Raw genomic sequence first — 23,178 nt, 5'->3', positions numbered from 1 at the left:
CAATTTCTATTATAATAGCACATGTCTCCACTACAGTTGCACCTGAACATCTAGTTTTGCTTAGCAGTCATCACTAAACCTCCCTCATTTGCAAGGACTGTCCTCAAGGATGCTTTATTACACAGCCTTGCCATTTCTTTTGGCAGACCCACACCCTGCACGTTTCATCTTAGCACTGACAGCAATGTCATTAATGTAACACTTGACTCTAGGGCTTTCATCAATTTTTAACTTTCAGGCCATCAGCGCGGTACTTGCTGCAGTCTCAGTAAATCACATTCTGCACAGAATACAGAATGGCTGATGCTTAGTGAAATGTTCAATTACAGGGGGTACCTTTCCAGGGCACACTACCTCTATCACCCACAAATGCTGCTTTACCAGTCAATATTCCTACATATTACTGTTGACACAGTCAGTTCATGGAAGAACATAGCTGATTTTATATTTTTTTTGCACAGCAATACAATAGACAAGAAAGCCTTTAGTCCTAAAATAATGTAAAGAGTATGTGAAATCTGTTCCTCCAACGGTTTTCATTTCAAGAAACTGAGCTTTTAAACCCAGATCTGCCACAGAAACTGCTGATAGAAAAATAGTAATTTCTATTGAAACTTGCTCTAGGTATGCTGTTTGACAAGATGCACTACTCAGCCATGATGACATAAAGCTCACAGGCTGTCATTTTCCAGAGTATTAAAAAACAGGTAATCATTGTCTTTCCAGCAATTATGTAAACATAAGGTGAAAGGGTCCAAATACGGATTTTTTAGAAAGCCAGCTGGACTTAGGCATCCTACATGGTTTGGGTAGATTTTAAGTAACAATTAAGTGAGGAGCTCCCAGAAAGGTAAAAGGCCAAGAATGATCCTGAAACAGGAATAAATACAACAAGCGTAAATCCAATTATGGTTTCACATTATCCACCCCAGGTAAACAGCTATACATGTGAAACCTCAACATCAAATCAAAACACAAATTTAAAACAGAGCGGATGCACAAATGTCCTAGTCAAACACTGCATTATCTGTTTATCTCCAGTCACTTGTTTCAAAAGTGGTGCCAAGTTATCCAAATTGATCTACTGTAGCCAAACTTATCTGCTCCTCCTCGTTACTGTATGATGCATAAGGTATAGCTTAAGCATGTATTATTACATTGGGAGATGTTTTTTGGAAGACACTTCATTTTTGATGTGTTTCAGCAGCACTGAAAATCTTCCTCTAGATCAGAAGTACAGACAAGACTGGAGGAGAGAGCAAAGCACGTTTTTTTCGTTTGTTATTAAGTTTAGCTTTAAAATTAAGGTAGAAAACAATGGAGGAGAAAAAAATAGTGCTTTCCTAAACGTGCAAGGCAAATGTGATTTCCTCATTTCAAGGTTAAATGACATTCGGTAAAGTGCAATACAGTAATTGGATTTATATATGTATCCAAGGAACACATGTTAAACAGGTAAACCAATCCAGTCAAACTGGCTAATTTTGGAGAAAATTAGGGATTCATGCTGTGCAGAGGAAGGGTAGAGAGAAGTTAAATAAAATACATATGCTTTTGCTGTGTTGCCAGAATAAGCCACAGCAGTTAAATCATACTCAGTCAGACTTTCATTGCATTTTCAAGTCTCATATTGTCAGCATTACGAGACAGCTGTATTGAATTAGTAACACTGTGAGCATGCACAGATTTTTAGAATTCAGATTTAGCGAGGCCTCAGCTGAGAGCTATCATCTTAAACCAGCTACAAGAAATAATTTTGCTTATTAACCATGTAGCCTTGACAAATATACCAGTGATCCAAAGCATTTATATGAATGGCTCAGTCTGTGCACTGAAAAGTGCCAGAAATCCAATGAAAACACATTTAATACACAGAATTATGTTTAGATAATTGGACAGATCTGATTTTGCAAAACTCTTCATGGAAAAAGTATCAAACTGAACAAAGGATTCATTCCTTTTCACACAGTTTCAGCAAAATATCATTTGATTTTGCAAATGTTACTTCAATTGCTGGTAAAATAAAGCAAAAAGAAAACAGACCAAGCCCTGCCACGTACTTTTTGCAAATTAGGAAACAATGAAAGGGTTTGAAATTTCCCTAAAAAAAAAAAAAAAGCTTAAGACTACTGAACTAATTTATATTCAAATAAATGCCACTAAGAATTTCTATTCTCCTCCCCCATGCTGTATCCACTCATCTTTAAAAACCCAAAGGCACATATCCTTTCCCTGAAAATTCCCTCAGGATGCCACAACTTAAGCTGTAGTTTAATTAGCTGGGAGGGATAGTTAAAAACATAGGGGGGCTGCTTTCTACTTAGGGATCACATTTGTTGCACGGCTGGCCAAGATCCAGGAAAAGATCTATAAGAAGATGGTTTTCCTTAGTTTCAGAGAAACAAGAGCTCAAGTTTAAAAGGTTAGTAGTGAGTGTAAAACAGAAAAAGGACATTTTAGAAATCAATACCACCAGATCCACCTTCATCTGCAGTCTGTTGTTCTGTAGAAGAAGAAGGTTTGTAAGCTAAGTCACAAGGTCAAATAGCAAACAATGCAAGTTAACCAAAAAATGGGGAAGCTGGGTATCGTAACAATAATTTATATCAAAGCACTTTCAAACATGTTATAAACAAACACTAAAAAGTCCACACTAAGCTGACAGAAGACTACTAGATCACATTCAGTACAATTCCACCAATTAAGAAGATAGGCTGACTTGAAGCATTTTTTGTTTTATTTCATTTCTGGACAATAACTTATGTTAAGTTACTTATTGGGGGTGGGGTGTGTTTTCCAGTTAGGTAGTGCATGGAACGATCCCTTCCATTACAATCCTGATTTGCTGCTCTGATTTCAAAACGTTTACAAGCAGGAACACTTAATTGTGTGAAATACAAAAAAAAAAAAAAATCTGTGCTCAAATTAAACAGTGTTAAAAATGCATCACCTAATCCAGAATAGAACCTGTCCTCCAAGAAGCTCAGACACTACCCACCGCATCTCCTTACCGGTTGTTCAAATAATCAGTTAGCATTCTGTAACTCTAAGGGTGTGTTTAAAATCTTTTAGATGTAGCATTACAGTACAACAGGTTTTTTTTGTTCTGTTTATCATCAGTCCTAGCACACCATTACATGCACTGCATTTGAAGGACTCAATTATTTTAACATTCTGCATTACGATTCCCTTTATCTGATGGTTTGGGGCTGGCAATGCAATGCTGCCAGGTGCTGCATTTCCCTTGTGGCTTCTCTGTAGCTCTTCCCAAAGTTAAAAATAGCTCTGAGCAGCATTTCAGGGCAAGTATGGATATGACTCTTTCCTCACGAGCTACCTGTAGATCCTGTTATAAGATCCAAGATAGGAAAGCATGCCCAGGTCCCTAGGAATAGCGCTGCACCTGCCAGTGTTCACACATAATATGCTGTGATTTTAGCCACGCTAGAAAAGGTGCTACTTACCTGTTTTGCTCTCTGAATCTGGAGTTACCGATCCTCCCCACGACCATCTCTTCTGTCGTGTTTCCAGTCGCTGATTCCGTTCCAAGGTACGATGCATAACTGCTTCATATCGCTCCTATCATCAAACAACATCCCTATGAAGCTTATAACTATAAAGCACAGCTATGCCAGAAGACAAAAATATGTAATTTTTTTTCTTCTCCCAGTATGATTTAAAATCTGGTTTACCTATACTGCCTGATAACAAGTGTTTGGTACAAAAACTATTATGCAAGGAATGTTAAGGGCAATTAATGGTTTCAAAACACTGCAAACATGATTAGGTTGAGCTAAAGCACAGATTATCTATTCTACTCTTTACTTAAAATAGCCACCAAACAGATTTCCTATTCAGCAAACATCACTACTTACTTTCTAAATAGGGATGAATGCCAATCTGAGCAAAACTAATTTCTCACTCTTTAAACTACTTAGATTCTGAAGTTATTTCTAAAAGGTGATAAAAATTCTCCATTATAACATACCAAGTATAAGGTTATTTGTATTTTCAGAGAACTATGCAAACACTGACCCAAGTCTTAACAGATACTGGCATTAACAGAGATATGATGAAATCAGAAATAGCGAGACATGAAGGCAAAAACTACAAAAAAGACCAACCAACTCCAGACCCCAGCAACCACTGCTGACAGGACAAAGAGGACTGAAAGAAGCCTTCACTACTGTCTCCAGGACTAGTAACTATTAATGGGGGATCCCTCTCTCTTGTGCACGAAGATGAACTGCAACCACACTAGACTGTTTCTTCTCAGCCAGGTTCCACATATCAACAACAAATTTCTCTCCTGGAACAGTTGTATCCCAAGTGATCTTTTGAAGCAGTATTTACTGCTGATACATTGCAGTAAGATGCCAAGGGGACTCATTATCCAAACATTTCTCCCTCTTGAGGACACAAGACTTTCACCTTCTTTCAACACCATTTCACAACACAAACTAAAACAATTGTAGTGTATAACAGACAAAGTAAACTTTGCAGGAAAGATTCTGTTCACTGACAAAAAAAAAAAAAAATTTCTGTTTGTAATATAAAGCCTAGTTTCCCCTCTGTTAAGGAAACCTGAACTAGAGTTTACCTAAGGTGCCGAAGTACCCAGACATTATGTAATCTGTAGATGCTATTTCCACAGAGGTATCTGCAGTACGGCGATTCTTCAAAGTCATAGTTAAAGACACAAACTTCACTTTACAAACAACAGAACATCAGTTATCAGCTCAAGATATCAACATACAAAGTTGCACAGCTGTACAGAATAAGAGTAACTGTGAGAAGACAGGTGTCTCAATCTTAGCCACAGCTAGCTGTCTTCAAGATTCTTAGGTAGTGAACTACTTTTTCCATGCTATTTTTTATTTGCTATTGTGCTGCTGCTTCTGCTTTATCCAAGGAAGACTTGGCTGAAGTACTAAACAAGAATGTTGGAGGCTATGTAATTTTTGATGCACTACTAAATTTACAACTGTAGGTGGTATCTTGCTGGCAAATATTGCCCTAGTTTCTTTAAAAGCAATGATCTTCTAATGTCAGAGTATCAAAGTCACAATCTGTTTCCACCTTCTGGTTGAAAACAAAGTTTACAGGTCAAATGCACGCTATTTTCCCACTTGCTGGATTCTTCGTATGTAATTCTCAACGTACAAGGTCACCTTCCTCCAGGGACCAAATAAAAGACAAGGTTAACACCAGCCAGTCATTGGCTAGTCTTTGTATTCCTTGATTATTCATTCCAGTGGCCACTTTGAACATATCCACCATCCTGAAAATTACATGAATAAATGTACTACAGGCTTAGGGTAACACCTCTTGAAGCATAAGGGACACTTTTTGCTTCAAGTAGTTGCTTAAAGAGATGATACTGCACTGGACTGCAGTCAAGGCCCACCCAAACATTTCTGCTTGTTCTCCAGCAATGTAAACTATTCCATGAAGTTCAAATGGAATATCAATCTGAACACACCCAGAAGCTGATTAAAGATAACCAAACACCAGTGTAGAATACTGCCAGTCAAAAAGGGTAAAAAAAGATGTATTGCTAGGAGAATGTAACAATGGCTGGACTACAACAGAACAGTCCGCCAGGCAGGCTCTTCAACAATGACCCACAGCAAGTTCTTACAACTACCTTATGGAAGCCCAATGCATGCCATACCTTTACTGCTGACACCCTGGAAATGTACCCTTTCAGAACGTGCATCACATTTAATATGCACTAACAGACTTACTCTTCACAAGGGATGGCAGAACTTCATGTATTTATTTCTACTTTCAGCTTCTATCAATTTGCAATGAGCTCCGTAACTCAAAATCTGCTCTGCTGGTCCATGTGCAACCAAAGCAAAGGCAAAGAATCGAGTGAAAACAGTCAATACACAGTTCAAAGCAGCAAATGGTTAACTACACAGATAACATTATCAACTGCTCAACATAGAGTAACAAATCGTAATTTTGAAGAACTGAAAGAACACAAGCCTCTTAGGCCACCGTGGGGCTCTCAGTAAGCAAAACACAGAAATAAGAAAACTCTAACACCTGTTACCCAGGTGTTTACAAACAGAATCTACAAAGTGCACCAAAAGAAACCTAGAAATGTAGGAATATGGGGTGAGGTCTTTGCTCATATGAAAAACAACCAGTAGCCAAGCAACAGCCACAGCTCCTGAAGTCCTGAGTGCCTCGGGTATAGCTAAAGCTAGGCCTGGGGTGAGGAAGGAGGACATGTGTCTATATAGCCCACTGTAGAAATGTGGAAAATATTTTTATGTTCCAATACGTTTACCACTTCTGTAACTTTCTATTTCACAGCACTTCAGAGCATGGTAACGTAGGAAAACAATGTAGGAATTTCTTTAAAACTGCAGAACTTAGATATGTAGTACCTTTTCCTCCTCTATTTTTTGTTTTCTCTTTTCTTCTACTGCTGCCCTCCGTTGTTCCTCTTTCTGCTTCTGTTCTTTTAGCTTTCTCTGCCTTTCTTCTAACTGTTTTTCATATTGGAGTTTTGCTTTTCTCTCCTTTTCAAGGATTTGTGTCTCTTTGGCAGCTGTAAATTTTTAGGAAAAAATGAAAATCAAACTTAACTATTCATTGACATGACAATGCAACTTACAGGAAAGAGACTACCAAGCAGAATTCCCACCACTCAAAGCTGAAAGATACAGCAAGATTAGCCTGCAGAGCTGGATGATGCTGCACTTGACGACAGAGGAGTCTTTAATTCTGTCCTCAGGTTAGGCTGGAATTAGAACCTTTCCTGCCATCAGACTTTACTGTCTAGACAGCAATGTCAGGATATGCATATACCCTATGTTAGGCACATACTTTTCTTGCCATCATAATAGCGAAGTTTTTATAAGCAAGCAGTAAGTTGAGTATCACAAGACAGAATTTTCTATGCTGCGATTTTCATTTTTTTTGGAACAAGATACAATGAAAAGATTTAAAGCACTGAGTGACAAGATGGGAAAACCCCACAGTTACTGCTTTTGAGTTCGTAATTGTTATGTCACTACTCTCCACAGCCTCCACCTAGGAACAGCTGTGTACGGTTTAAGAGGAAGCTTCAAGTCCTGTGAAAAAAAGCTCGTGGTTGTATACACAGAAGTATTTTCCATGGGTAGACAGATAAAATGAACCAAGAGACCAGATAATTACACCAAAAATGAACAGGCAGTATCTACTACATATATAAGGTCCCCAAACCACTTCTGAGTCCTTTCCTCTCTCCATGTCAGGATAACACAATCATTCCCACTGCTGTGTGTCTGTGCTTTTCTATTAACAAACATACAGGCCAGAGAGACAGTGCTCCTTACAAGCTGGGAGACAAGAAACAGGACTGCAGGGCATACTGTGACTCTCTCCTCTCCTGCTGCACAGATCCACGTCACAAGCAGCATAAAGCTGGGCAAGAGTTTTACGCTCTTCTCTGGGTCCCAGATTCTTTGCTAGGATAAAGTGCATACTGCTGACACTTCAATCCAGGAGTCATTTCAGTGCGCTGGGAAACAAGGGAAGCAGTGTTCAAGGCAATCAAGCCATTCAACTAGCTAAATCTTTTTCGGTTTTCTCTGAATCAGCATTCCCCAAACATCAGTCTTCAGGGAACCAGTTCTAAGCTAAAACTTTTACTCTCAGCAGTGTTCTCATTAAGGTATTCAGTAAGAAATTGGCTAAATTCGCTTGGTGGTCACTAAGAAATGGAAGGTCAGAAGTGACATACAGCTTCAAGAAGCCCAAAATCTCTGGAATTCAAATCTAATCCTTCTCCATTCAGGTTCGCAGACAGTCACTGATGCAAGACCAAGAGCAGACCTTGTCTCTGGTCCTCAGGAAGCTGAAAAAACCCCAATGACTGAACAAGGAGTAAGAAAATAAGTTATTCCCTTATCACAAACATTTTAGGAAATTATATTTTAAATGAAACATGAAAATACCATGTTGCTTTTCCCGCTCTTCTCTACGCTCCCTGGCCAGTCTTTGTCTTTCTTCTGTTCTTAGAGTGGAACCATCTATCACTGTCAAAAGAAAAAAAATTGAAGACACATAATCATCAGTTATTTTGAATGTTCAAATTTAAAAGTCAAACGTTTTTAGTATTGAAAGGATAACAGAACCTCCTGAGATACACACATACCACCAAAGCACTGCACAATCTATATAGAGATTAAAGGCATCATCTGAAAAATTCCTAGGAAGCTGAATACCCTCCTTCCTTCCTGCCCCTTCCCATTCCCTCACAACAACCAGTTCACTATTTTTCGTAGGTGTGGCAGAAAGCAGACACAATATTAAAAGGCCCAACATGCACAGTCAAAAGCAAGCCTGACCAGAAGTCAGATGTGTGAGAACATACATTTATTCCAAATTCAGCTCTGATCCTCATTCTTGTACATATTCATTTCTATGATCAAGAATTACAGGAATCTAGGAAAACTCAATCTGAGAACAGATAGTCCACCTGTCATGACAAATTCAAAGCACCGCAGGATAGGTAGTTTGCAGGCTAAGCAGAACCAAGACTGCTTAAGTCCTTGCAGGTATAAAAACTTGAATTTCAGCAAGAAGTGAACTGACTGATAACCTGACCAGAGCACAAAATAACCCTCAAAAACCAGAACAAAAACCCTGCTGAAAATACAGGCAATTTTATGAACTGAACTCTGAGCAAGTCAAAAGAAAAAGTCTGTCATCAAAACCAGACCTTCAATGAATCTACAAACCATCTACCAGGTGCTTTACACTCTGATGCTTCCTGAAAAAAGAGCATCAAACTTCTTTTAAAAAGCCGTTTTATTCATTCCCTACTAACTCTCCCTTGTGAACCTGGCACTTCATTAACAACAGTGACCAATAATTATACCTGGTTTAGTTGCTGTCTTTATATTTATTGAGGTCTGGACTGCAATAGGGCTAACACCACTTTGGCTTCTTCTTTCTTCTGCTATGGCTTGGGCTGCAGCAACTGTGAGAAAGAATGGTACCATATTAAGAAAATCTCTACAACCAAGACTTAACCAATACTTCAAATAAACACATAAAATTCTATCCGAGGTTGCAGATACTTTTATTGAATAACTAACTTGGGACTGCTCAACTTGCAAGAAAAAAAAAGCAAACTCATTGAATAAGACTTCAAACCTGGCACAACTTCTCTCTGTGAAAACAAGTTACAAAACCTTATTTTTTAAAATGTGTGGTAAAGGACCATAGAGTTCCAAACAAATAGGACTTCAACAACTTTTCTAAGAAGGAAAAACAACATTTAGCAAAATTATGAGTCTGACTTACACTTAATAATAAAAACTCTTTGCCAGCATACACTATTTGTGGGCTGAACACATATATGTAACAGCTGATCAGCACCAGTAGAGTCATACTCTGGTGAGACCCAAGCAAGGAAAGGTTTATGAAGACCTTTCATTAGTTCAGGACATGAAACAGAAAGTGGATTAGCTGCATAAAGTAAACCATTAAGGGATGCTTACAATGTACTTCTAAAACTGGATCTTCAAAAATAAATTTTAATTATAAATTGGATTCTAAAACAGTAATTTGAGCACTTGTGCAGAGACCCATTCACCTTACTCGAGTTTCACCAAGGTGAGCACAGTGAGCGGCAGGGCTACGACTCCCAGTTAATCATACAGAAACTAAATGCTAGCAATATTAATTTCACTAAATAACGAAACCCATTAAGAAGTCAGGAAACTAATTTACTGTATCACTTTCCACAGATTTTCTTTATTTCTGTATCAACTTTCACTTTAACTAATCACCTTTTAGGGTGTGAAGGTGAAGCCTTACAGGAAAAGCAGGCAGGGCAACCTGTAAGACAGTATTAGCCCATTTTCCTGCACAGCTTTGAACAGGAGCGTCCTTATACAGCAGCGACACCTTTTTCTCACCTTGGTTGACAGATACGGGATGATAAACTTGGTTCTTCCAGAAACACCCAACTTCAGGGGAAGCAAGAGAACACACCACACAATCAAGCAAATATAAGAAAGCAGAAGTTGATGCCCCTTTTAAACATAAAGGCAATCCACAGAAGTAATGCATAACATGCTGTGATTTCAACCATAACGCAAAGGACGAATAGCAGAATTTGGTGTTACATTTAAAAAAAGACGACGACAGCTTTGCCAATGATCTCAGGCTTCCCTTTAATAGAGTAGTGCAGAATGCAAAGGAGGAAGGAAAAGTCTCCCTCTTCTCCATGCATTGCCATGACAACTAGTTGTGTCATGGTAATAACCCTCCCTAAGGCTGTGCCCAAGAACAATCACCTCAAAGTGTTTAATCCCATGTGATGTCAGTGATAAATGCCGATTACAATACTTATTCAGCAAGTCTAAATTGTCACCCGCAGCTGTTGCCATGTCTTGAATTAATTTTTCATTGCAGCACCAAACAAAAGTCTTCCTCAGTTCCATCCCATACATCTCTGAGGCTCTTTTCAAACAAGTCAGAGACCAGATATACCGCGACACGGTAAGATTACCAATTGGTAAAGAGAACAGCTAAAAAAGGGCTCGCTGTAATTTCACTATGTAGACCAAAAGTCAGTCAAAAAACTGATTTTGTACACCGCTGCATGTCATGTGGATGGGAATCTAGCCCAAAAATTCATGAAGTGGAGAACAACAAAATTATATATTCTCAACACAATTAGATGTTGAAACAGCCTCAGGAAAACCAGTCTATTGCAAGTTTTTCCAAGAGGAAGAATATAGAACGAGCGCATTTATATCCAATGACACTGTGGATCACAAAGGCTGAAAGAACACAAGCTTCTTCAGGTATCATTTCAAGTTAAGACAAATACAGAAACCCAGCTGCACCTTTTCTTCAGTCTCCATCAGCAAGGGAGGAGAGACAGCGGGCACACAGGCAGACTGAGCCAATCCATCCCAGCGCAGCTGGGAAATGAGCCCAACAGAATAAATTCACCCTACGCCTACACCAGGTTTAGTTAAGACCAAACACTGGAATTTTGCCTCGGCTCTCAAAGCTGAAACATCGAAGTTTCTGTAACCAAGTTATAGTAAGAAGCAAACTGCAATTTAAACTGGCAGAACAATCATCTTATTTTACTTGCAGAAATATCATCATCAGAATCTTGCTTAACAAACCAGTCACAATGCATGTAGGGGATTATGTATTTATTCATTTAAAAAAATAAACAAACACTTGAGTAATGTTCATGATTAGAAGGCACTCATTTAAAAAATGTGTCATATCTGCAAAGCAATTAGTTCATCCTAATTAATTAAAGTTGCAAAAAATTCCTTGAGTTTCTATAGAACAGGAAAGTGGGTTACAGAAACAGTACAGTTTGCAAAGGACACAGAGATGAAAAAAGTCCAGAAATACTTAGCCAAAGGATTTTACACGTCAGGGGCTTTTTTTGTACGTCACTTAAAAATATTTATGTTCAGTGCTTCAAGACTTCATTATTTGCATAGAAACAACATGCTTACAAATTTGAAAGTAGCAGATTTAAAGGCATTAGGAATGCATTTCTGTGTTACAGAAAAGCAATCCATTTAACTAACAGGAAGCTAAAATTCACAGAATCACAGAATGGTTTGGGTTGGAAGGGACCTTAAAGACCACCCAGCTCCAACCCCCGCCATGGGCAGGGCCACCTTCCACCAGCCCAGGTTGCCCCCAGCCCCGTCCAGCCTGGCCTTGAGCCCTGCCAGGGATGGGGCATCCACAGCTGCTCTGGGCAGCCCGTGCCAGCGCCTCACCACCCTCACAGGGAAGAATTTCTTCCCAATATCTAATCTAAATCTTCCCGCTCTCAGTTTAAAGCCATTATTACATTTAAGGTGAACGGGGGATTTGAACAAAAGGCTATTAAAAGGGACACAGCCATCACATGACATGCGTCCCCAAGATGCGTGAGCTCAATTTCACCCAGTCTCAGGTCAACAGACAGGTTTTACAGCCCTTGTCAATTTTATGGTAAATTTACAGTATGAAACTGTAACTTTCAAAACCCACATTCTACCTCAGTAAGAGAAAATTAATTGCATACTATCCTACCCTGCAACCTTTAAAAAAATACAATTTTATTTTGCCCTAGTATGATAAAAGAAATCTTAATTTCTAATACATTTAAATATTATTTGGCACAGATGCCTGTCATTTTTTTGCCTAGTTTTCCATAATGAATGTAGTAGTCTGCTATGGAGAAAAGCTTCACTGAAAAGAATTTTCCACAAACTCTAACTATCTCTGTAAAATAAGCCTAATACTTCTGTAATTAATCAGGATAGCCAAGAACAGGAAACCAGTTAACAACCATTTCACTACAGCCTGTGTCACGTGCTGCATTACTGGGGGGTGTCTTCACAGACACATTCAGCCAGCTTCCCGGAGAAAAAAAAAAAATCCTCTTAGAGACAAATTACTTCTCATTTCTGAGCTTCCCCTCCCACTGTAGTCACTAAAGGCCTTCACAACTATTAATCTGTGATCAGCATAATGTGATCAGCTGTGCTTATTTTACAGTAGACTACCTTAAATATTTCAGCTAAAATCAGTAGAAGTACAAGCCACACATGTGGCCAATAATATCTGTGTTCATGCATAATAAAATAGGGCTATTTGGAACATAAAATGGACAGGTAATTTGGGAAGCCATTCTCCTTCTGCACCCTCCTCACCATTTAGCACTATGCGTCTGCCCAAGCATATCGTGGATAAACCAAACCACGGCAAGCACCAGGTGGGAAGCAACATGCCAGATAAAGGCAACTCTCCCAACTTCCCCTTCCAGCTCACGATCACGCTAACGGCGCAGGTACAGAGGTGCCTCCCTTGTACTGAGCATGACGGTACTTCCCTTCACCGATCAGGTTTCCAATATGCCCTGAAGAGACTGCTGCTAAAAATAAAACTTGATTTCTATTTCAATCCTTGCACCGAGTTAATACCCTTGGCCCCTGCCAAGACTATCCAAGGACTCATACAGTTGCTGTTCTTAGTAAACCTCATTAGGGAGTGAACCAGCTCCATCCCTTTACCTAGCGAGGTTTCGGGCTTCCATCCTCTCCTGGTACCCGAGACACAGTCAGATGCTGCCCTGCTCACTCTTCCCTTCCCGGGTGGGAGATCAGAATGTGCCAACTTTCACAGCAATCCTTCTGGTTCTTCAGATTTAATGACTCATTATGCAAAGCAAACAAACAAACAAATCCCAGCCCAAGCCTTTGAAACAAAAGTTAGGAGGTCTCCTGAATGTTAAGCATTGTTATGAATCAAAGTGTTTTCATAAATGCTTAAAGCAGGTAACAAGAAGCCAACAAGCAATCCATAAACTAAAAGTGAACTTCACAGAAAACCAACTGATTTTATAGCAAACCAGGTCAAATCTGCAAGATACCATTTTAGTCTTGCTCCACTACAAACAGCTACTGTTTCTCTAGCAGATAGTAATCCTTCTAAGTCACACTGTTCAGATCCTTTTTCTTTCAATAATTTTTGTACCTGCTTTCAGGAAAGTCGAGGGAAGTCAGCACTCAAATTTGAGATTTCTGCACACTGTCTTTTAAGCTGATTTCCACTCATTAATTAAGACCAACAGATGCAAGATCATACGTTAGATGTTTTAAAATTGGGTATTGGTTTTACACCATTACTCCTTGTTCAAAGGACATCAGAAGAAGGATGCACCCTCACAAAAACTGGTAGACAACACAAAGTTCCTAATGATGAACAGAAAAGCCCTCTCTGCATGCATTCCTCTTTTCCCTGTCTTCCCCCAGTGATCCTGATGTCCCATCTTTGGGCTGCAAGGACTGACAGGCTCCACAAGCAACACATGAGCCTCCCAGTAGGCACCTTCTGACGGACCAGCTGGAAGGCAGATGGTTCTCCTGTTTTGTCTGGGCAGTCACCAGATGGGAAGCACACGGATCTCCAGAAAGCAATGCACACTGTCTCTCAGCTTCAGCAGGCCATAAGACTTCCTGTTGCCTTATCCTTATTCCAGACTTCTGTTTTATACTTATTCCCTGCACGGGATACCTATTTTCTTACCTTTATATGCTTTCCTCCCCTTAAGCCCATTTCTGCAGTTAATTCTGTACAATAACATGGTTTTCTTCCCAATGTTCAAGGCAGTTTAGGATGATTTCTTCAGTTCATCACAAGTATCGATCCCACTGGAAAACTCTTGACAGAAGCATTCCTTTGTAGTCTATGAGTTAGCAGCTCCACAAGGAAGTATTTGAGACATACTTGCAAGAATATGTTTTTACTTATCCTTAAGCATCCACACTCAGATTAAGAGCTGGAAACATTACAAAAAATTATACACATAATTAACAAAACACTACTTATTTCTTAAAAGGAAACCTACAAAGATACAGCTGAAGCAATCTCAAAGACATGTTACTGTATTCATTCAGCCTTGATCACAATCAGAGAAGGCTGCTAGTTAATTTGTGGGTTGATCCCTGTACACTTTTCCCTAGGGGAAGCACATAAGCTAAGCCAAACTTGCATATAATACTGACACAGACCAAGGAATCCAAGTTTGTCCTTACAAAAATCGGCAGTCACCTCTAAAACTTTCTACCGTCAGAGATGCTGTAACATTGTCCAACAGCCATATCAGATGAGTACCACCCTTGGTCCAAACGCTAGCGATACATACTGTGAACGTATCTCCTATGGAGTCTTACTGATTACTGCTGTCGCTTGTATTCTCTTATTTTAACCTTACTCACATTGCTCAGCCAAGACTTACATTTCTCTACTTAATGGGAAAAGCAACTGCCAGCACAATGCTTGAAGAGGAAAAAGATGCCACTAACTCTTGCAGAAGCCATCGTAAGGTGGGTAAGAAGCACTGCCTGTACTCTGTACACAGGGCTGACAAGCTAAATCCACCCCTTTCTCTGGAAAGACACTCAGCTTCACAATTTGGGGTTCTTTACTAGTAAGGTATGTTATTCACCACTTGAAAAAAAGAAATGAACTAGAGTGGACTCTCTACTCTCACCTACTTACTGGCTTTCTGTTGCCTTCACTTTCCCCTTTGCCACTCTCTTCTTCCCCATGGTTCTTCCTTACCTTCCCAAAGAAACGTGAAAAGCTTTTTCATTCTGCATGACCCACTTGTCACCCTTTTCTTTAAAAGAACACAATCTTTCACATGTCTTTTGATAATGCTAACACTATTTGTACAAAAAGGCCCTCCAAAGATGACACTTCTCCAATTCACACATTCGCAACTCAGATTGCTTCCCTGTTCTACCTGGCATTAGTTATTAATCTGTTTATTGCATCGTGCTTACCAAGCTCACCTGCACAATGACCTCTCTTCAGAGCTGATGCTTCCTGCATAAAGGATATACAAGCTTTACAGTCCCATTCATGTTCTTTAGCAAACAGCCATTCATTGCTGTCTTGTCTTTGCTGTCTAGAGGCACAGTCTTAGTAAGACACAGCCACAGGGAAGCCAGCTTTGGAAAGGTTGGTGCACTCGTGTTTCTCAGTGAAAGAGCAAGGAACTAAGGTATGTGTAATCTGTAAAATTCTCCACCAGAATACATTAAAGCTGCATTTTAGATGTAAAGAGAATGTTTCTGCACAGTTCCTGTGGGTTGGCAACTATAAACTCTTCTCACCAACTGCAAAACAGAAATTGCTTTCATCCACCTTGAGCGATTTTTTTAAAAGACAGATTGGACGCTGACTGCAATGCTGATGCAATAAACTATGACTAAAAGTCCCTTGTGAACCTTCCCAAGTGTAACAGAAATCAGTAATTTACCTGTTTCTGCATAGCAGAAATTCCAAAGTATCCTAATACACTGGACTAAAATAAAAGCAGTTTATATGCCCTTACATAATTTCACGTGGATTCATTGTGAAATTTAGCAGTTATGTGACTTAAGTTAAATACTTACATATAGGTGTATACAGATTAAACACTCCAAACCTGACAGAACCAGATGCTAGTTTAAGAGCTACAGAAGGACCAAAAAGGTAAAGTGGCGGAGTTTTAAACACAGAGTACTACTCTGCTGCACAGATAATTTTCTTTAATAACACTTTCCGATGCCTCAGGAGTGCATGCTTTGTCCCTCACACTGGAATGGCTTAACAGATGTCAGAGCAGTCCCACTTCTACCTGCTGGGAGCAGTTTAGTTCCTATGATTTTTCTAGCTGAAGTGCTGGCAAAAGCTGGACAGACCGAAATCAGTGCTCTCTGCTTTACTCCTCCAGCTCTGGAGGCTGCCTTAAACTGACTGCTGGTCACACTCCTGCATAGCCACTGCAAAAAGCCACTTCAAAATAAACTTTTACTCTGTTCTCCTCTTTCACACCTGTGTTCCACGTTGTATTATTTCTTTCTTTTATATTGTACTATCCCCAATGCTGGAAATCAGCTAGCTTCTATCCGCTCCTTTCCCCCTTCTGAGCAGTTTGGTTTCTTTTGCTTGCTCCAAGCATGCTCTTGTGTAAATGCTTTTGTCCTCTCGTTTGCAGACTGGCTATTGTTTAATACACCCAGCCCAAACAATGCCAGTGAAGAACACTGCCTAGCACTGCAAGTCACAACGAACTTGAGACAAACCCTGTGAAAACACCATTTTGAGCTTTCTTCAGATGGAAGGATAATAGCTCCTTTACATGATAGCAGTGAAAACTACTGCTTTTGCCTTTTACACTTGATGCAACTTCAGAGCCCATTCACTCTTTCTGCTTCAGAAGCAGCATGACTGTGCTGGCATTTACCCTCAGAGACCAGCCTCCAGATTCAAATCAAATCACTCCAGAACAGTGCTCTAAGACACTGACAGGTCCACAGGGCGTTTAATGCAGCAAACCACCATCTAAAGCAGAACACAGTGCTATAAAAAGTAAAAGGAATTAAACTACAAGTTTTCTTAAAATTGTATGCTTAACTATTTAAAATAATAGAAGCTCTGAGGCATCCCACTGAAAGTGGAAAGTAATCAGTTCCTGCCCCAAAGAGCTTAAAGAATGGCTAAATGAAAAATGACAAACGGGTGTAAAAAAAAAAAAACCAAGCAGGATAAAAGGGCAAATGAGACCAATAAAGAAACTATGTTTTTGCTTAATTCATTACCCAGTGGCAGAAAGTCTTTCAGAGAAATCTGAAAGTAAGGTGATACTCACTGATCTGCTATGGAGATGACTGACCTTGGTTTTGAATGTCCAGAACGCAACTTATGTATCACTGATCAATACTGTGTTGATCTATTGTGTTCTATTGAATTATATTCTTTGAGTATAAAGATTTCTACAGGGTTTCTATATTCTTGTAGACAATCCCTCTCAGACTTGGGAGAGGAATTTTAACACTTGGAAGCTTTAAACCACTTGCTCAGAGAAGGCAATTCACACGCCACTACAGTATCTTTGCTCCCTCCCAAGATTCAGGTCAGTGCATTTAAGCAGCGGAGGGTGTCTGTAAATTAAGAGCCAATTAAGTACTTATAAAACAGTATTTTAAAAGTTCCCTGGGCATTATGAAGGCAAAAACACCATGAGGAAGGACAGAGGTATTCTGAGCACAGTGGTAACTGTATTCTTCAAAGGCAACTTCAGCTGCAGATCCTTCACCTAGAAAGCAGAAGTTCCAAACTGACTGGAAAATAAAAATAATTTAGAAGAAAACAAATGTCAAGCAACTAGGCCATCCTTCCTTAAAAGCAGATGCTCGTGTCCATTTATGTACACTGTGAACACCACAGGCATATAGGGTGGGTGGCTGAGGCATTATGCCGGGCAGCTGAGGCTTCTCTTTCAAACGAAAACAGTTTGAGCAACATTGGATTTTTATTCCATGAATCCCATACTCCAAACAAGTTAATCGCCAGCATCTAAAACAGTTTTAATTATTGGACAGGCACATGCAAACACAACAAAAGCATATCATCCACTAAGAAGTACCTGGTTGTAAGCTGTGTAATTGGAAGCTAAACGACGCTAATTTATTTGTGGCAGACCAGGAATTTGAAGTCCCCAGTCTGTTTTTAAAATATGACCAGTCATTTGATCAATCATATCCACAGAAGTCACTGGAGTTGCATGCTCAGAATTTTATTTTTCAGGGTATCCTTTTACAATAGGACTGCAAGCATCTCCAATTATTTAATCAAGTTTAAAGACGACAGCATTTGACACCCCTACAATTAGGACTAATCAGAGTATTTCTTCCGTTTGTCTCACAGTAACACAATGCTGCTTTTCTTAACTCTCTTACCACTTTTAAGAGCTAAAAATTAACAATAGCCTATCAGTACTTTAAATATTCCTAACTGATTTCTTTTTGAAAAACACAAGAAGCAGCAGTCCTTAAAATTCTAGTCACATTTTAAGGCTACACACAGTTAGGGATAGTACAAGCCACAGTATCTCTGTGCTCACACCACTAGAGTTAAGATCCTTGCAAATCATTATTTGTTTAATGCTTCCATCTGAACTGAAGCATGGAAACCAAATTTATCTTTTATAATTTTGACACATGAAGACATATGTAGAAAATGGAACATTCTGCATAAGAAAGTAAAAAAATATGCTGTATATGCACCTTTTTATTTTTTTGCTTTACAGCAAGGAGGATTTTTTTTTGAATGCACTTGGAGAAAACTCAAGAATTTAAACTTAGAATAAAACCTTTTTTATAAACCACTTACAACTGGAAGCAATCTTCAAAATGTTAAGCACCTAATACATAGCATACATCTTTATGAATCAGCATGAAATTACCCCTACTCTGTGCTATTGCATTTCCGTGAACAAGAAGAAAATGAAATTAAGACTCATAGCCATTACAATTACATTAAGTTCTCAGCCTGACTTGGGAATGTTCTCTCTCGCCACTGGGATCTACGTGAAATCCAATTTCTGTGCAGTTCTTTGCATTTATCACCTTGCACTCTCTCTGTAAAGCGGTGTAGTACTACTTCCACGCAGGGGAAAAAAGAAAAATCTTAAAGACCTTCTCCAAAGTTACTAGGAGTCTGACAAAACAAGAAACTGAAGCCAGACCTCATGAATGCCAGGTGAATGCCCCAGTCACTGGGCCACCTTTGCTCCACAGATGGAATACGTACGAGTCATATGTACAAAAACCACCAAGACAGACAACTGAATGCTCAAGATGCTTTCACTGTAGCACACGCATGCTATCAGAAACCTGGCAAAGGAATAGTCTCCTGGTCTTGCAGCTTCCCAGACAAGTTTTGAAGCCCACCTCTACTCACGAACACTCTGTAAAACCCAAGTTTTCAAGAGGCAAATGCAAAAGTAAATACTTTCTCTTCCAGCAGGCAGCTCTGACGCAGAGGTCAATTCATCAGCTGATAGATGCACACTTCTGAATCACTATTTTCTCTAGACAGCACTCGCCATCTTCTGTTGTGAGACTCTGCCATGGCACTCTCTAGTACTTCCATAGGTGTTGGTACAAACTTGTGTACTTAAGTTACGTTTTATAACTATTACCTAGGGACCAGACAAATCTGCACATGCTCCTGACTACTTGCTTGAGCAACGATGCTTCATTAATAGATATTAGATGCTTATTTTCATTGCAATTCTGTGTATATACATTGGTAAAAAAGTTACTAGGAACTGTGCTCCAGGCAAGATGGACAAGTCAGTGTCACTTATACAGAGAGAAACAACTGATTAGACAGAATGAAGTTGTTATTTTATTAGACAGCTTCTGACCAAACTGGGCTTGGCCATGCAGGTCATGGGAATTATGCCTGCAGCTAGATTTCTTGAAAAGGCACTTTATTTTTTTCACATGTCCCGAGACAGGTTTCCCAAAAGATCATGTAGGTCTTGGAAGGGAAAGTATACATCTAGCATTTTAATGTACTGTTTCGAACAACCTTCAGAACAGTGATTCAATACACTAGGGGAAAATCCTAGCAACAGTGCAGCTGAGCTCCGGCAAAAGCAAATACACATTCTCTACCACTGATACTACAAGACAGGATAGGAGATTCTAGTATTTCAGTCAAAATGAAGATAAAACAATAAATGTAGGCTACAGCTGCTTGAATTATATGTATTTTTATTCTGATTATTCACACGACTCAAGAAAAACCTCCCTTACTGGGTAAACCACAAGTAACTGACTATTCCACTCTTCTCAAACCTTAACAAGCTCAGCAGTGCTTATGGTATTAGAATAGGAGCAAAAATTCCTCTTCATCCCTGAAGGATGACAGCAGCAAGCACGGATCACAAGAATGGAGTAAGCAACTGCTATTTATGCACTGCTGTACATGTCACAATTAATTCTGATGTTATGTTCATGCATCATTGACAGAAACATTAACTAGCTTCTAGTTGTAGTAGCAAAATCTGCTTTTTGTAGTCCACCTAAGGGAAATAAGATTGGACAAGTGTGTAAGGGCAGAAAATTATTGCAAAGGAATTGCAGAACTCAACAGCAGGCATGATTTGGCCTGCAGAGTCTTAATTACAGTTGATACGCAAAGAAAGAGAAACACCTTTTCCTTGCCTCAACGCTAGCTTGAATTGGCAAGAAAAATGTTCTCTTTAAACTTACCACAATGGTACAGAAGTGGCACTGTAAGATTCTACACTTTCAAGGCCTAAAATAATTAACAAGCACCAATCAGCCACAGATCACACCAGTATCAAGAGGCTGGTAATAGAGAGCAGAGGCAGAGAACAGGAACCCAGCAGCGTCCTGTAATAAGGACCCACGCAGAAACCTATGCAAAAGGTAACTATACAGAAGGTATACATACAGCTCCTAGCCAAACTACTAGAAAGAGCTGTGTTTTCTCAGCAAGACACTGCTCATTCATATTTACTGCCCTTAAACATGAAATTCTCAACCAGAAGTTCACTGATAAATGCCTGAAGGTGCATGGCACCGTATTTTGTACTGTACAGATGTTTGTTCTCCAGATTGATTAAGACTGTGAAGTGCCTAACTGCCCACAGACCAGCAGAAACTGGGTGCAAGCATTCTAGTTAGCAGGCATTTTGGAACTGAGAAGCTCTCTACGCAGCCAACTGAGCTCAGAAAGGCAGAAAGTTATGTCCCTCTCCAAAGCTGCCAAACGGTAGCATGGGGGTGCAGTTTCTTCCTGCTCTTTTTTTTTTTTTTTTCTACATTGTTCTCCAAGCAGCTGCAGTATCAGGCTCGATTGCTGCTGCTCACAACTTCTCCAAAAGCAGCAAATGCAGCAGCAATTATCTTGCAAATTCCACTGCTGACCACCGGATTGCAAGGATGGTTTCTAAACATCATTTGCTTTCCCCAGAGAGCGTGGGAGTGCTACTGACAAGAAGTCAGGAGCAGAACTGCAGTGGCCCCAACACTCACAGGCAGCATTGCTTCAATCCACATTAGCAATGAGTTCATCTTCCAGCATGTAACTGCTAGAAATGCATTCTATGTAAACTGAAGTTTAGATTCTGGTTCAGTGACTTCTAACCCCTCAGGGAAAAAAATTCATGGTCTAGCCTTTCTAGGATCTAGTTGGGTTTGGTTGGTTTTTTTTTTTTTTTGAGTGTTTGGTTGGTGTATTTTGTTTTGGTGTTTTTTTTTTTTAACATGACATGCATATTAGAACATGTGCACATCTAAAGGGAGATGGAGCTGCCTGGTTCAAGGAAGATTTCACCTCTGGTTCTGGGACTAAATCTAGGTCATGACAGCTGTCAGCAAATGTGGGTGCCCCTCTTTAGAAAAAACTTTGGAGCCACAGCGTAAGTGCATCCAATACTCAAAAGAAAACTCAGCAATTCCAGCAGGAAGGATAAGGATCAAGTAGATGTGGTCTGTGCAGATGAAAAGCACTATCTTTTGGCTGATTGTTATCCTTCTGGAGTGCTAAGTTGTCTTAATTTTGAAAGAGAAATAAAAAGTAATTAAGTAATATTTCTGACACAGAGCACACTGCAGAAGAAAGACTGCCAGATTAAAGTTGTGCATCCAGGACTTTTTGCCAGTACTCTTCTTTATTTAATTACCCAGGTACATTGAAAACAATCAAGTGAGTAGTTTTTGTACTCGGTCCAAGTTAGTTAGTTTAGATCAAACCACAATTCTCCTTCCCTTATTTATTTTTTGTCTGGGATAAGAAAATGTTTACCTTTTCTAATGGCTCACCCACAAAGCTGATGTGGAGATGTGCCATGGAAGTATGCTTGGAACATACATCATGCATGCACAATACTCATTTTAGGGTACGATATTAAGAATCTCAACTATAACTAGGCACACAAACACACCCAAGGCCAAAACCAACACAGAGTCTCTTTAGCCTTAAAACACCGGTTCAAAAATGAAAAGAAAAAAAAAAAGATTAAAAAAAAAACCTCAAGTAATTAAAATGACTGAGGCATTATCCGATCTCTGATTAGGAATCAATGCCGCAGAGCGTCCCCGACTTGGGAATCTGAGCAGCCACCGGCCACATCGCCGGGACAAGGCACCGGCAGCAGCCGCCAGGAGCCACCGGAGGAACCGACAAGTTGAGACCGTCAAGAAACGGGTGAAACCCGGCCGCTCGGTGTCACGGAGCGGTGCCGCAGCCCGCCCCGCTGCTGCCACAAGCTGCCGGAGGTCCCAAGTCAGCAGTTACCGCCCGGGGGGGGCGGGGGGCAGGGGCGCTCGGCCGCCTCACAGCCCCGGGGAGCGGGGCCGGGGCCGGGCGGCGCGGGGGGAGCCGCTCCTCAGCCCGCCGCCAGCCGGACACAAAGCCCGCCGGCCTGCGCCGCCCCGCTGCCGCTGCCCCGCGCCCGGGGAGGGGCCGGGCCACTGCGGGGCGGAAGGCCACCGGGGGGGGGGACACACGACCCGGCCCCAGCGGCGGGCCGTGCCCTTGGGCCACCACATCACGGGGGTCCCCAGACGGCCCCCGCCGGGACAGACGCCCCTCCCCCACCACCTTTCCGTCCCCTCCCGGGGCCGCGCTGCCCGCTCTCACCCATCTGCTCCCGCAGCCCCTTCAAGGAGGAGGAGGAGGAGGAAGAGCAGGAGGGGGGGGCCGCGCCGCCGCCGCCCTCCGCCATCTTCAGCGCCGGGACGCGCGACTGGCGGCCGGGCAGAAGGGGACGCGGGAGCGCAGTGCGCAGGCTCCGCACCGCCCGCCAGCGCCGCCGCG

General features: G+C 40.7%; 1 protein-coding gene across 11 annotated transcripts in view; it reads right to left on the bottom strand.

Annotated features, from left to right (window-relative positions):
- Positions 1-23,159, bottom strand: part of MAP7D3 (MAP7 domain containing 3) — a 46,887-nt gene extending 23,728 nt beyond the window's left edge. For 6 of the 11 annotated variants that reach the window (XM_080366094.1, XM_080366091.1, XM_080366096.1 and 3 more), the window contains exons 1-6: positions 23,002-23,159; positions 8,885-8,986; positions 7,959-8,039; positions 6,402-6,565; positions 3,465-3,579; positions 2,471-2,503 (exon numbers count right to left, since the gene is read on the bottom strand). In XM_080366094.1, the coding sequence (XP_080222220.1) occupies positions 2,471-2,503; positions 3,465-3,579; positions 6,402-6,565; positions 7,959-8,039; positions 8,885-8,986; positions 23,002-23,086 (580 nt within the window). In that variant the 5' untranslated portion in view covers positions 23,087-23,159. Of the gene's footprint in view, positions 1-2,470; positions 2,504-3,464; positions 3,580-6,401; positions 6,566-7,958; positions 8,040-8,884; positions 8,987-23,001 lie in introns of those variants that run through there. The other 5 variants (XM_080366097.1, XM_080366101.1, XM_080366093.1 and 2 more) reach the window with 3 other exon arrangements.
- Between the last annotated feature and the right edge of the window lie 19 nt (positions 23,160-23,178).

This window comes from Falco punctatus (assembly GCF_963210335.1).
Source record: "Falco punctatus genome assembly, chromosome: 15".
In the NCBI taxonomy this organism is placed as follows: Eukaryota; Metazoa; Chordata; class Aves; order Falconiformes; family Falconidae; genus Falco; species Falco punctatus.
The sequence above is the reverse complement of the archived record's forward strand: the minus strand, read 5'-3'. Positions and strand labels throughout refer to the sequence as shown.